Genomic DNA, 14,655 nt, shown 5'->3' with positions numbered 1-14,655 from the left:
TTATTTATTTATTTATTTTGTTAAGATTAGGTTGTCATTATCATGGGTTGGATTAGATGAGGACGTCCATTTATTCAATTAAGATTCTTGTTCTCTTCGCCATTATATACCCAATACGTTTTTTTTTTTTAAAAAAATTATATATTAAATTTAATATGATAATAAATCTTGTGAAGCGAGAATTGTTCAAGGCTCGGGACTGCTGAATGAGGGACGAACCCCCATCAAATAAGGCCTCCCATCCATCCGAAGGTTTTGAGGATTCTTGAACGCTTTGATATTGAGATTCTTAGGTGCTTTCGACGAATAATTATCAATTTTTCGGACTCGTATAGTTTTAAAAGGTTATCTCATGTCTATCTTGTTTGAAGGGGAACGATCATTGTCGTTGGTTGGGGTCAATGCATATATCATGTTAGCTTACAAATGATTGCAATTGATAAATGAACAAAAGCCTCTTTTTCCTTTATAATCTTCTTTTTTTTTTTTGACAAGTTTAAGGGACATTATATATATTCGTGCGTTCAGAAAAATCTGAAGGTATTATGGACACGCAATATCTGAGATGTAGACATTAAATTTCATTTCGAGAATCCCAACTTAGTCCTCGAAAAGTATACTTGCCATGCTGATGCCATATTGATATTATGGTCATGTATAACTGAATCATCATGCTATTATTTTTGCATGGCATCATTACCTAAAAAAGTAATTATTAGTCCTCAAAAATTAATGTGGCATCGCGTGTTAATAAAATTACAAGTAATTACTTTATAAAAAATTACTAATATTATCGAAAATCATATATAATTGTGAAAATTTATTTTTGTTGACGCATAGACATATATAAATTATAAATAAAATGCTAAAAATGTTACTGTAAAAAAATAAATTACTTATTTAAAAAAAATTTAAAAGAGCAAGAAATTCCTTTGGTTTTCTATTAGAACTTGCATTAAAGTGCCGTTCGGTGCATTACCATTCAAGGTTACCAATAAGTAAATTAGCGAGAAATTCTATGTGCAAACTGAACCTAAAACCTTTTGGTTTTCTGTTGGAATTTGTGTTCACTGTGCCAAGGTGTCCTTTGGTAAATTACCTTTTAAGGTTACTGGTAACTTAGCTTCTTACTGAAAAATTATTGGTAATATTACATTGCCATATTTAGCATGGAAAGATGGATTATTTTGAGCATCTAGATTACTAATAATCTATTTCAACCAAACGTGGTAATACGGTGGATCTCAGGGAATTTAAAATTATAATCCACCTGAATTATCAGGTACCAAATGCTCCTTAACCTCTTTTGTGACCATCCGTACTGAGAATTATCTTCTTGTTTTTATTTTTTAATTAATTATTTAGCCTTAATACTTGTACTGACTCATGCTTTCGACGTGGCTAGAAATGTCTGGCTTTTATGTCACTTTATCGGTCGCTTCGCTTGAAACTCAAGCGGCCAAGTACGAGAATTCCAAAGCGAATGCCAAGCCCCAAAATTTGGTAACAAGGACAAAGCCATCCTGTAATTGCATAACTAGCACCACATCTTTTCATAAATTGTAAAAATGTCCCTTTCTGTATCACCTGCATTAGTATAGGATTGTTTGATGTGGACGGGGCACTCCTAATTTGTCCTCAATCGGGGCATAAATAATAAACCTAGAAAAAGTCGGGATTAGATGACGTGGGGTCCACTCCTCTATTAGATTGGACCTATCCAAGGTCGAAAGCTCACCGCCATCTTTCTATCTATCGATAAAGCAAAAATATTCAAACAATACTTTTCTTCGCTTATCTTTGAATTATGAATTTTATTCATCGTGTTGTAGATAATATTTAGTGTTCATACGAGCATGATATTTTTACAATTACAAATGCATGTAAAGTTGTTATTCGCAATCCGTGTTTAATAATTCGACGCATAAAACTTAAGCGAAAGGCTAATGTCGAATCTAGAACTTTTCATTTTACTCCATCCAAAAAAAAAAAAAATCTTGATTAGGTAAAGCATGAAGAACTTCTTCTGTCCCTCTTTTGGAGCAGGAATAAGTGCTAATCTGCGGCCCGGAGAAATTAAGAAAAGATTGTTTGCATATTATATATTCTTTTCTGTTTTATTCTTCTTCGTCGTTAATGGAAGGCCCGGAGAAATTAAGAAAAGATTGTTTGCATATTATATATTCTTTTCTGTTTTATTCTTCTTCGTCGTTAATGGAAGATTCAAAAGAGGTGAAAAAGAGAATGCAACGTTGTAAAATATATTTGTCTATTAATTAAAAAATTACATATTTAATTATCGTCATGAAATTATTCATCATCATTTACTAATTATTAAAAATTTAATTTTATTATATTAACTTTACGGACCTCCGTTATTAACCAAAAAAAAAAAAAGGCATGACTAAGGGCAAAACTGGGACTCGACATGGAGATTGAGACGGAGGCTTGGAAGGGAAGCCGTTACTTTGCCGGGAAAAGAAGTTACAGAGAAGGGAACCCCAAAGAAAATCCATTAATTTATTATATATTTGATAAAGTAATTAATTTTCTCAGATATTAAATGCGCTTTGTTTTTTGCTAATTAATAAAATATAGTCTCCAACTTTCCCACAGAGAGAGAGAGAGAGAGAGAGAGAGAGAGAGGGAGCTCCGAGCTTTCGTCAATGGCGCGCCCACTGTAATTGAGCTCTCCATTTCCTTCAATCGCCGCCTGAATCAGGTCAAGAGCTAGAGAGAGAGGGCTTGGGTGTGTAGTTAGGGCTAGCTGTTGATTTCAGCGCTGCGGGACGGTGTGCTGTTTCTAATTTTGGCGGATCAGTCCTCGTTTATGGTCCTCTGAGAGGGGGAAGAGTGGGGAGCGAGCAAACCATGAGCTGGCGCAGAGTGCTGAAGTCCGTGCAGGCGGTGGTGGCCCACGGCCTCCTCCTCTCCTTCACTCTGCTGCTCCTCCTCAAGCTCGACCGCGTCGTCTCCTGCTCTTGGTGGTCAGTTTTCTCCTCCTTCTCCCCCTTGCGTCACTCCGGATTTTTGGTTCTGATCTTCTGACAGAACAGTTGATTCCAGAAGAATTCCGTTTTCCGTTGAATTCTCGGTTCCCGGCGGGTTGAGTCTATTGTAACGCATGATTGGAGCTCGGAATGTTTCAGTTTTTGGTTTCACACATGCAATGCGGTGTTCTAAGTACTCCTATGAATAGATTGATTGTGAGGTTAATTGATCTGCTTTTTTCTTTTATCTGCATTATTTTTAGTAGAATTATTATTTATCAATTCAATTCCTCAGTATTCTCAGCAATATCTTCATTTCTTTGCTTATTATTAATGGCAACCCATAATAAGACTAGATCAGTATGTCAGATGATTCGTGTCAAATTTCCAAAACTGTGAAGAACAGAGTTATGTTTAGCAAATTCGGATGTGTATGGGACCAAACTCAGGATTAGATCCGGCACTTGGCATTTGGATGCCATTCGTTGAGTTGCTCTGTTTAAAAAAAAGAAAAAAGTTATGTTTTTTACAAGGCGAGGAAGTGCAGTGTGTAGCAGTGTTCGTCCTTTTCGTTGTTTTATGTCCTAATTGCTTTCAGAAGTATGTGCACCGAATTTTCCATGATTCTCTTCGGTGATTAGGTGGTTATTTGTGGTGATTGTGAGATGCAGGGTGATCTTTTCCCTGCTTTGGTTATTTCATTCTGTTGTTGCCCGAGGGAGATTCTCTTTGCCAGCTCCATCAGTTCCTCACAGTCGTCATGTATGTTTTTGGAGCTTTCACTTGTTTCTTTCTATGGCTTCTACCCCATAGTTATACTGCTTTATTCCGTTGGAAATTAACTCCTACTAGTTTACTGATCTCTATCTTTGGACAGTGGGCCCCATGCCATGCCATCGTGGCGACTCCATTGCTTGTAGCATTTGAACTACTTCTCTGTATATATCTGGAGAGCGATTATGGTACACAATCTACTCCTGTAGATATCTTGCTCAGTAAACTGTAGTTACAGAAATTTCGCCTATCAAAAAATACTGAATTTTCAATCATATATTGGTTTAGCAAATGTCATCGAGAAACAAAAGTTGCAATTTTGTTGTATTGGTCCGGATAGACTTTTCAGTTGGGCTCTTCAAAAATATATTAGTTTCATTTGCCATTCCTAATGGGAATTACCTCTTCTTACTCAAGCTAAATACTGTAAATGCAGTAGTTGAAAGTGTGAAAGAACATATTAGACCGCTATATATCAATTTCAACCTTGTCCTACGGTCTAATACTAGAGATTTCACAGTAACCCCATGGCCCAGGTTTTATAGCTTTGATCTTCAATTTAATAGTTTTGCTTACTGATAGATATGCGTACAAGGCATGTGGTTTTAAGATGGTTTGACATAATGTATTACTGATTATTTCCTCTTGATCTCTACTCTGTTTTAGTCTAAAGCGCCATGATGTTATCGCTGAATTTATTGGTTATCTTTTTCACTGTTCTGGCAGTTATGAAAAATGCAGTCTAATTACTTGAATAGGTACCTGTTCTAGCTAAAAAATATTAAAAATATGGTCTAGACCTCTGCTGATCATTTTCTTCATGTTGCACAGTCCATGATTTTCCTGCAGTCAGCTTGAAGATCGTTTTTCTTCCCCTGTTGGTATTCGAACTAATTATTCTAATTGACAATTTTAGGTATGTTTTCTTTGTGTATTACTTGTTACGTAATATTGTATAGACTCTTGATTTTTATTTTATAGTACCTGTCCCCTGGTGAATATTCTTGTTCATCCAATTTATTCTTGAAGTAATCAGACTGATATACCTCATGAATAATTACAAAAATGTGCTTTAGAATATTGTAGTGGAATATGGAGTAGAACTGCATGTGATATTTGGAGTAGGTATGGCAGGACAATGAATGATTCGATGTTTCGATGTAAATCTTGCTAAATTAGTAGAAGGAACAACACATAATTTTTCTACTACAGAGTCTTGTAAATTCCCAGAGAAAAGGCCTTTTTGCTCTGCTATACTAATAGCTGGACTGATTAATTCATCCTTTCAAAAGTAATAAATCCCATTTATCCTATTTCATAGTAACTGGACGAATTAATATGTTCTTGTAAAATATAAAATTGGTGGGTTTTCACAAAAACTTTAATCAGCTCATCAGTCCTTATTATTAATTTAGAGATTTTGATGATCTATTATGATATGAAGGTTGGAGTGGAGAGCAGTATCTTTATTCCTATGCTTCTTTTTTATCTTTTCCCATTGACTTAATGCATGTACGATCAACTGAAATCGATATATATATAAATGCGTTTTTTGTTCTTACTTGGTATAGTTCCGAAATTATATCATGAAGGTGTGTTAATGGACTCTGATTCTGCATGATATAATAACTTTGAGCAATTATCTCCTCATAATATTGGCCTAAGACTCATAAAGTTTGAAGTTGCTCAATATTGTTTCCCTACAGGATGTGTAGGGCGCTAATGCCAGGGGATGACGAAAGCATGAATGATGAAGCAATATGGGAGACGCTCCCTGTAAGTTGATATTTTGGTTTAGGTCTGTCATTGAGGGATTCCATATTTCAGTAAGACTTGATAGTTTAACACTTATCAGGTTCCTTCTATCTGAAGTTTTTGATTTGTTGAATTATCATGTCCAATTTATTTTCTTTTGAAGATCTCTTTTTAATACTGATCCCTTGATGAATTTATTAATTTCTCTTTCAGCACTTCTGGGTTGCGATTTCCATGGTCTTCTTCTTTGCTGCTACTATATTTACCTTGCTCAAGCTATCTGGTAAATTACCGAACTTCCCTTGTCATTGAGATGTTCTTTAGGAGATGTGCTGTTAGAGCCAATCACACGAAAGAAGAGCAATTGTTTTCATTTCCAAATAATCTTTTTTTGTTGCTAGATGTGCTTTTTGGATCTTAGGTTTTAATTATATATTGTAAAGATCATTTATTGGATGAAATATATTTCTTGAGAACTTCTGTAAAATAAGTGAGAAGTACGAAGGAAGAAATATTTTGGTCCAAAATATGGTTTTTCATTTTATTGGTGATGTTGGTTCATATCAGAGAAGCTTCTTGAGATGTTTCTTTATCATGACACCTGTATTGGCTAATACAAAAATTCATTCATGGTTTATTGCAGGAGATGTTGGTGCTCTTGGATGGTGGGACTTGTTTATAAATTTCAGGTATACATCCAATTCTGAATGCTCTACCGAGAGAATCAGGCAAATGATATGCAGATCCCTCGGACTATAATGCACAACAATGTTTTCTTTCTTTGCCAAAGTATATAAGGTGTTAAAGTACATCTTACCCGATAGATTTCAGAATGTTTGTGGCATGGCAATTGAATGTCAGTTCTTACGAACAGGGAACCAAAATAATGATACCTCTTAGGAATATAACAGCATAGGTTACATAATCTGTGTCCATGTTCTTGACTGATGTCGATGCAAATCTACACAGAGTTGAATTTTGTGAGTTTCCTTGGTAGAGATCAAACTTGTATTTAAGGTTTTTTTGATGATAAGAAATTATTATTATTATTATTATTATTTTTTGATTTTCAGTATTGCAGAGTGCTTTGCATTTCTAGTTTGTACAAAGTGGTCCAATCCAGTGATTCATCGGAATTCACGCACAAGGACATCTGGCTCATCTTCTTCGACTATTAGATATCTCGACTGGAATAGTGGCTTGGTAGTTTCGTCAGAAGAGGATCAGAATCAAGATAACAGAATGTGCGGCCTGCCTGAAATCGGTGGCCATATTATGAAAATACCAATTATTGTGTTCCAAGTCCTCCTCTGCATGCGCTTAGAGGTGGGTACGCATGATTAGTTGGATTTTGATCCTTGGAGTTTTCCCAGTGACCTTATATTTGTGATCAATCTCAGGAAACGCCTAGTGCTGCTCGAAATATTCCTCTTCCAGTTATTTTTGCTCCCATCTTCCTCCTCCAATGTGCTGCAGTTCTATTTGCTGTTATTCGGTTGATAGAGAAAATTGTGCTTCTTCTGCGAAGTGAAGCTGGTTCAGGGAGATACTTCATATTCTCATCTAGAGTTCATGACTGTTTCTCGTTCCTGCACCATGGCCCCCGGTAATTATGCCGTGTTGAATGTACAAATTGTGGATATGGGAAGAATTTCTGAATGAATTAAATTTCTTCTTACAGTGTCTGACTGCTTATATCCACAGATTGTTGGGTTGGTGGTCGATTGATGAAGGAAGTAGTGAGGAACAAGCTCGCCTTTTCCATGAGGGGAGCTCTGGGTGAGTGCTATGTCCAGTTTCACTATTATATTTGAGATGAATCTTTCTTTTTTTTTTTGCTAACCCGGGGTGTCCGGGCTTTGCCCGACTAAAACCCGGGGCTCCGTGAACCCCCGGCGGCGCACGAAGCGGGTAATTATGCCAAAGGCGCTCCGGTGGCCCCAAGGTATTTGAGATGAATCTTGGTGCCACAAATAATGGGATACTTCTATCTGTATGTGAAATTCTGTTATAGTTTAGTACACCGAGCAGTTGCATTTCTCCCCTCCTTGCCTTATGTTGTTTTATTAAAAGAAAGTGTCTAAAAATGAAATCAAGAATAAAAAATATATGATCTTCTAAGAATTCTACCCATCGAGAGAGAGAGAGAGGGGGGGGGGGGGGGGTTGGGGGGAATTTCCAAGAATTCTATAATCATGTTTGTAGGAAGTCCATTTCTGGGATATCTTCATGTGTCTTAATTAGTTGGAGAGTTCTTTAATCATGTTAAAACTCTCCCTCTAGGATGAAAATTTGCCTCTTATCCTTCATGTTTCATGCTTTTTTTTGAGCAGTTTTTCCATTTCTTTAGATCGGCTCATATCAGGTATGGTTTTTATTCTGGCAGTTACAACACATTTTCTGGTTATCCACCGGAAATAGTGAAGAAAATGCCTAAAAGGGATCTTGCTGAAGAGGTAAAGGAAATTCCTTATGACCCTCTCATTTATATTGTGTTTGTTATATTCTTCCAGCTAGTAAACTTCTCCCTAATCTCAGGTTTGGAGACTTCAGGCAGCTCTGGGAGAGCAAACAGAAATTACGAAATTCAGTCAACAGGAGTTTGAGAGGCTTCAAAGCGTAAATTTCTTAACTCTCTTTGACACAACGTACATGCATTGCAAATACCTCTATAATTTTCTTTTAATCAATGCTATAATTGCCACATAACTTGCCCTGCTGTGGCTTCTCACAAAGCAAAGATATCCTCTCGTCTCTCATAGTCTTTGAAGATTTGCTGAAATCTGTTGCTTTCTGTAGAAAGAACTTAGGCTTGTGTATGTGTGAAGGTGCATGAGCTACTTTTTCATGAACTGTATGATGCTAATGATTTTTGCAAGCACGATTAGGAAGCCTTTGGAATGCCCATTGTTTATGCCGAAGTTGTGAGTTTTTTATGATGGTACATCCATGAAGATTTATCTGAACTCCGAGACTGGGACTCTCCCACCCCCCTCCTTTCTTTCCTGGTGTTTCTGTTCCATCACATCACAAAAGTCATTCAATTGCAAAATTGATCTCTTCACATAAATGGTGACAATTAGTTACTGTGTAATCTCCATCTCTAGTCATAGTTTGGATCTTTCTTGTCTGCTGAATATTTTTCATGATATTTTAATGCAGGAAAAGGTGTTATGTCGGGTATGCTTCGAGGGACAGATCAGTGTGGTCCTGCTCCCTTGTCGACACCGTATCCTCTGCAGGTAATTAAGCTTCTTTGGGCGGAAAAAGTTCCTACATTATCAAATACTTTGGTTATTGCTGTAACATGCTTCCTTTAATTTCACTGCTTGCAGTGCTTGCTGTGAGAAATGTAAGAAGTGCCCAATCTGTCGTGTTTCCATCGAGGAGCGCTTACCTGTGTATGATGTTTAGTGGGAAATCTGCCTGAACTGACAGAGCGCTTCATTTGTAAAATCCCAAAGTGCAGTTCTCTAACCACACTTGTTTCTGCTTTTAGTTTTCGTGTTATTCCGAATAGCGGGTTTTGCTCCTTCGTTGTAGTTCATGCTTTCCTTCTCCGCCCTTTTGTAACTGTAAATATACCTACTCTCTGCTTTTTGGTCCGATAATTAAATATACCCTTCTTTAATCAGAGTTTTAAGAGAAATTTGCAACTCCACGCCTTATATTAAAGGAACAAGTACATCTTTCGACCCAAATAGAGATCTGTATTCCCTGTGTTCAAATGAATATGCATGAAATTAATATATGCTGTACTTAGTCGAAAATAAGTTGGTGCCCCTGAAACTGTGAATGTGTTGATCCTTCGATTGTGGAAACTGACTTGCTACCCCGAACAAAGCAGTCGAAGTTGAAAACAGCCCGTTATGCTCAAGCTGCTACGGCGAAGGCTTTCGGCTTAGGGCTTGGAGCTTCTGTAAGATCTGGATGCTGCTCAGCAGTTGCTGCTTTGTTATTGACGATCTTCTTGGCAAACTCATTGTAGCACTCATCGATGGTAATGAATGGGTCGTCCGGGTATAGGGATGTGATCTCGATGTCCTCCAGCTTGTCCAAAGAGTAGTTCACTTGGCAACCTTTGATGAATATGTCGCGGGTCAGAGCTGCCACGATGCTTCTCGGTATACGCATCTCTGGAAAAAAAAAAAGTAGCAGCTTATAAATCACTAGTGATTGATTCCGAATCGGGTCGATGAACGGAATAAAACGGGCTTGAGTGGTATAACTCGAATTACAAGAAATAAAATTTACTGAAATGCCTTAAATCAGGGATAATAATCTACCTTCTGCAAGGGCAAGGAGCTCATCTTCTGTGATGGTAACTCTTGGGAGCTTTCGGCCTATTTTCTCTTCCCACAAAGAAGCGAGCTCGTTGATGCTCAGTAGGTTCGATGGAGGCCGGAAATGAACCGTCTTGTTCAGAGTTCGGTCATCATCGACACACTTCATGGTGAACTTCCCGATATCCGTTCCAGCTACGAAGTATGCTGTCGAGGCAGATGATGGAACAATCACGTGTTATGACAATTGAATATTTGCAATTCGAAACAAACAACTGAACATTCATGGGCCAGCCTGTAATTAAGCCAAAATCATTACACATATTCAGTCCACTCTGTTAGCCATTAGTTCAGCCGATCGCTAGCTTATATACACGATTGGGCAGTTGGTCCTGACTAGACTCTTTTATAATCGATACTAGATAGTAGACCATTTACCATCAGCGAATAATTGATTCAATTCACTGTCGACGCGATGAAATTGATTCGTGTAATAATTTTTGGTCGTTTACTAGATGGAGATATTCCCCCAACCAGAAGACAAGGTGTCCTCCCGAATGATCCCACTGTGCACGTGATGGAATTGATTCGCGTAATAATTTTTGGTTGTTTACTAGACGGGGATATTTCCCCCATCCCGAAAATAAGGTGTCCTTTTGAATGATCCCGGACACGGGGCACCGTATCCCGTGCTTGGACGCGCAGAAAGTCCCTATTAGTTAGGAGGTAACGTATATATTAACCTTGTACATCCTTATAGTGCCCAATTGATAAGGATACAGCCCAAAGCCCAATTGCTGAGGATGTGGCCCAAGGTCCCCAACACAAAAAGGTTCGTCTTGAGATATTGTCCGTTTTGGGCTTGAGCTAGTACCTTTTTGCCCTTAAAAGGTGCCTCTTGGAAGTAAGTGTTGTATCTTAATTCTCATAAAGAGAGCAATATCCTTGTCTCTCCCCAATGTGGGAATGTGGCTCATAATTACAAGATCCTTATCTCTCCCCTATTGTGGGATTGTGGCTCGTAATTACAACCCCTTGAGAGAGGGGGGCTTGGGAAGTTGAGCACATAGCTATGTTCCCACAAACGGCGTCATTGATGAGGATACGGTCCAAGGTCTGCGATACGGAGTGGCTTGCCGAAAGGTATTGTCCGCTTTGGGCTTGACTCGTACGGTTTTGCCCTTAAAATGCACCTAATGGGAAAAAAGGAATATATTTTGCTCTTATAAAGAGGTCAAGATCTCTGTCTCCCTCGAATGTGGGATTGAGTGTCATCAACCATAGACTGTACTGTACTATTAAGAAGAAGTCCCCATCTTCCTCTGTCCACCCAATATTTACGTCTTGCTTCCCCCAGTAACTTCAATAAATTTATTTATTGGTTTATTTATTTATATTTTTTTTCTGAAAAAAGAATTAAAATTCTGCGCATAATGCGGACAAGGGAATGAAGAAAACTCTAGCGTAAAAAATAAGAATGACAGATAGTTCAGTGTATATACCTTTGACGTTGCCGTCGCCGTAGATCTGAAAATGATCCATCGGCGGGAGGACATCGGAGGGATGGGTGTTGTCGTGGTAAGGCCAGGCTGCGATGGAGTTGCAGCAGATGTAGGTGTAATGGATCCCGGTTCTCATTGTACATTGTCAAACCAGGTTCGACTGGGTCGGCTCGAACTATATCGTGTCCGAATTCTGACGGCAGAAACCTCTAATAATAAATAATTAAAAAAAACAACAATTAATTAGGGTTCGTTAATCAGGTTATAACATTAGTGGATGAAGAATTAATGATGATAAGAAAGAATTGGCAAGACCTTATTACATTTTTTTCTCGATGAGTATATCGTATTAGTTAATATATATATATATATGTATAAAATATCGATCGATATATATATATACACACGCATGTATACCTTAACAGTTCCGACTGATTTTATGGCCTTAACAAGGACAAGCTGGCCTAGGATGCTTCCACCGCCGACGGCAGATATCACCACTTCAATCTTATGCTCCTTGAGCACCTTCTCCATCATCTCCATGTCATTTATCGACCCCTGCCATTATATAACATAGATATATACGCACATACATATATGTTTATATATATCTATATCTATATGTCTATCTATATAAATCGAAAGGATTTCGAAAGTTCTCGCGGGGAGTACGTTATTTTTCATACTCTCGAATTTCTCTTTTCTTAAAAAAAATATGGGTAAATTAATATAAATATAGACATTACTTAATCATGAAGTAAGTAGTAACAATAATAATATAAAATAATACCATATAATAATATAATATATCTATCTATTTATCTAAACCGGAAGCATTTCGGAAGTTCTCGCGGAGAGTACGTTTGTTTTTCATACTCTCGAGTTTCTTTTTTCTTTTTTTAAAAAATACGAATAAATTAATATAATATAATATAATTGTTCTTAATTTAATTTTATAGGTCGATTTATAAAGTTTTTTTTTTATGGATTTTTTACTTATGAACTTGAATAAGCCAACGATATTATAAATAAAATGCATCAATATAATAACATAATAATGGCCGATCAAAGAATACATCATGAATTTTTAATAAGGATATTGAATTGTCAAAAATTTTCAGTTAAATTGAAATAGAATTTAACTATGAAGCAAGTAATATATGTTTTTCATTATATATATACTGTGCATGATTTTATTTATTAGTTTTCCTGTGCACACGAGCAATCCTAGTGGTATGTACATATACACCCACGCGAAACCAATGTACAACTAGCTAGGTACGAACCTAGATCAATAGCACATGCAATATGGGATAATTATTTTCGAAACATTCCCTTAATAATTATATATTGGCTATTATATAATACAATAATGCATTTCCTTATTTCTTTCTTCTTTCGATATATGACGGAGATTCATGTACCTAATATAATGAAATAAAAATATTAAAAGTTAATAATGGGATATGATGAGCAATCCCATGATGAGAATTGAATCTCTTAATTGACAAACGAGAGTATGTACCACTGTACTAATTCCTCTTGGTTGGCTATCAATACAATAGTTTATTTCCTCATTTAGTTTTTAATAATATATGTGTGTGTGTGTGTTTATGTGGGTATGCAGTGGAAAGAAAAATCTGGAAATGTAACATAGTGGCGATAAAAAGGTCGTAGCAAATTAGCAATTACTTGGACAATGATGGCTCCTTTGTCTTGGAAGGACCTGATAGCATCGGCTCTAGTTTGGAAGGAGGACGTCTCCGACTCGGCCCTGCCTCGAACAAGAACATACGTGGGCCGACCATAGTCAAGGCTTGCTTCTGTCACGAACCGTCCAATGAACCCAGTTGAGCCGATGATCAGAGTGGGGGAACCAACGACATTCAGTGATGGACTTCCGGCCATGTTAACCTTCTCTCTGTTCATTCTGTAACCTTTTTTTGGGTGAAACGATGAAGAGAAGGTCTCAATTAGGGATGAAAATGCTGGAGTAATTTGGAATTTATATAGAAGGCATATATGTGCAGCTCATCAAGTAGTTGCGATGCACTGTCTTGCAGAAGTTAGCCAATTGACTTCAATTTGGCATTTATGATACGTCTGTATCAATTAACTAATTAATTAATTCATTATTGCATTTTTGGGTAAAATTATCTCAGTCACTCCTCGATCTTTGTTTGCTTTAATTAACTAACTAATTAATTAATTGCGCTGATTCCCATTTGAGATAGTTAAATATATATATATATATATATTTCAAGGATTTTTATATCACACCACCAATGAAAATAGATTTTCCACAAGCGGCTCCTCTAATTACGCTACGTGTCCTATTTGCCCTTAGAGATTAACACCGCTAGTTCTCAATTCAATTTTATCTTTTTTAATTAAAATTTTACAAATTACCTTACATACAATTTAGAGTTTCTAATCGTATAATTCCCGTGTCTCTAATTCATATTGTTAGTCTTGTTTAAATCTCTGAATTTTTTAAAATTAATATATTCTTAGTTAATTTAATCGGTATGTTAATGTCGAGATGAGAATGTAAGATAATAAATGCAAAGTTTAAAATTTAATTATAAATTTTTGTACAGGATATATAAGAAGTAGATATACTTTGAAAAATTCTTAGAAGAGTAATCGTCGAAGCCCTTATGAGCCTCTTTTAGAGATTGGAAACTTGTTATTGGGCTTTGATCAACTTATTTAATCAATCCATATATAAGAATAATGTAAATTTCCATTCCATTAAGCTTTCTCAACTCGTCACGGCAAATATAATCTGTTTGGCGTTTCTTTCAATCGTCTTTTTTTTTTCCCTCTTTCGTTGGGCGATCAATTTATTTCTTTCACGTATATTTATTACACGTGTATAGCTCATAAAACAAAACTTTCTCAGCAAGAACATTTTTGGCAAGCGAGTTAGATGATACATCATCTATATCTATATATGTACATAGAAAGCACGAACATCATAGCAGGAATATGGTGGCCTGGTCAGTCAGAACGTTTTGTTTCTAAATGGATTTTTTTATTTTAAAATTTTTATATAAATAGATTAGCGAGAGACTGTTCATTATTTCTCGATTTATTTAGCTTTCTTTAAGATTTTATTTTTTCAATTTTTTAAAAGATACAGATGGCCTTAGAATGTTATTTCTCTAAATGAAATTTTCTCGATATTTTACTTTTATAAATACAAAATTTTAATTTTTTTTAAAAAATATAAGATATAGATTTGCTAGAATGTTCATTATTTTCTCGATTTATTTAGCTTTATTTAAAAAATGTATATCTTTTTAATTTTTAAAGATATACATATAGATTTGTGGGATCAATCATTAT

The 14,655-nt window shown here is 36.3% G+C and overlaps 1 protein-coding gene and 1 pseudogene across 1 annotated transcript; one reads left to right on the top strand and one right to left on the bottom strand.

Annotated features, from left to right (window-relative positions):
- Window positions 1–2,594: 2,594 nt before the first annotated feature.
- LOC116188217 lies at window positions 2,595–9,155 on the top strand. Its single transcript, XM_031517427.1, has 14 exons — window positions 2,595–2,987; window positions 3,662–3,752; window positions 3,868–3,952; window positions 4,596–4,680; window positions 5,471–5,540; window positions 5,733–5,802; window positions 6,163–6,208; window positions 6,593–6,845; window positions 6,920–7,125; window positions 7,224–7,298; window positions 7,906–7,975; window positions 8,058–8,138; window positions 8,682–8,761; window positions 8,855–9,155. The coding sequence occupies exons 1-14, from the start codon at window positions 2,872–2,874 to the stop codon at window positions 8,931–8,933; spliced, it is 1,407 nt and encodes a 468-aa protein (XP_031373287.1). The 5' UTR covers window positions 2,595–2,871; the 3' UTR covers window positions 8,934–9,155.
- Window position 9,156: 1 nt separating this feature from the next.
- On the bottom strand, window positions 9,157–13,302 carry LOC116188218 (annotated as a pseudogene).
- Between the last annotated feature and the right edge of the window lie 1,353 nt (window positions 13,303–14,655).

Source organism: Punica granatum, chromosome 8 (assembly GCF_007655135.1).
Source record: "Punica granatum isolate Tunisia-2019 chromosome 8, ASM765513v2, whole genome shotgun sequence".
NCBI lineage: Eukaryota > Viridiplantae > Streptophyta > Magnoliopsida > Myrtales > Lythraceae > Punica > Punica granatum.
Note: the sequence above shows the minus strand (reverse complement) of the source record. Positions and strands in the feature narration are given on the sequence as shown.

Bases quoted from the DNA above. Each gene is read 5' to 3' on its own strand.
- LOC116188217 (XM_031517427.1), top strand. From the start codon at position 2,872: ATGAGCTGGCGCAGAGTGCTGAAGTCCGTGCAGGCGGTGGTGGCCCAC. The intron at 4,681-5,470 runs GTATGTTTTCTT...GTTTCCCTACAG, and splicing joins ATTCTAATTGACAATTTTAG to GATGTGTAGGGCGCTAATGC. The intron at 6,846-6,919 runs GTGGGTACGCAT...GATCAATCTCAG, and splicing joins TCCTCTGCATGCGCTTAGAG to GAAACGCCTAGTGCTGCTCG.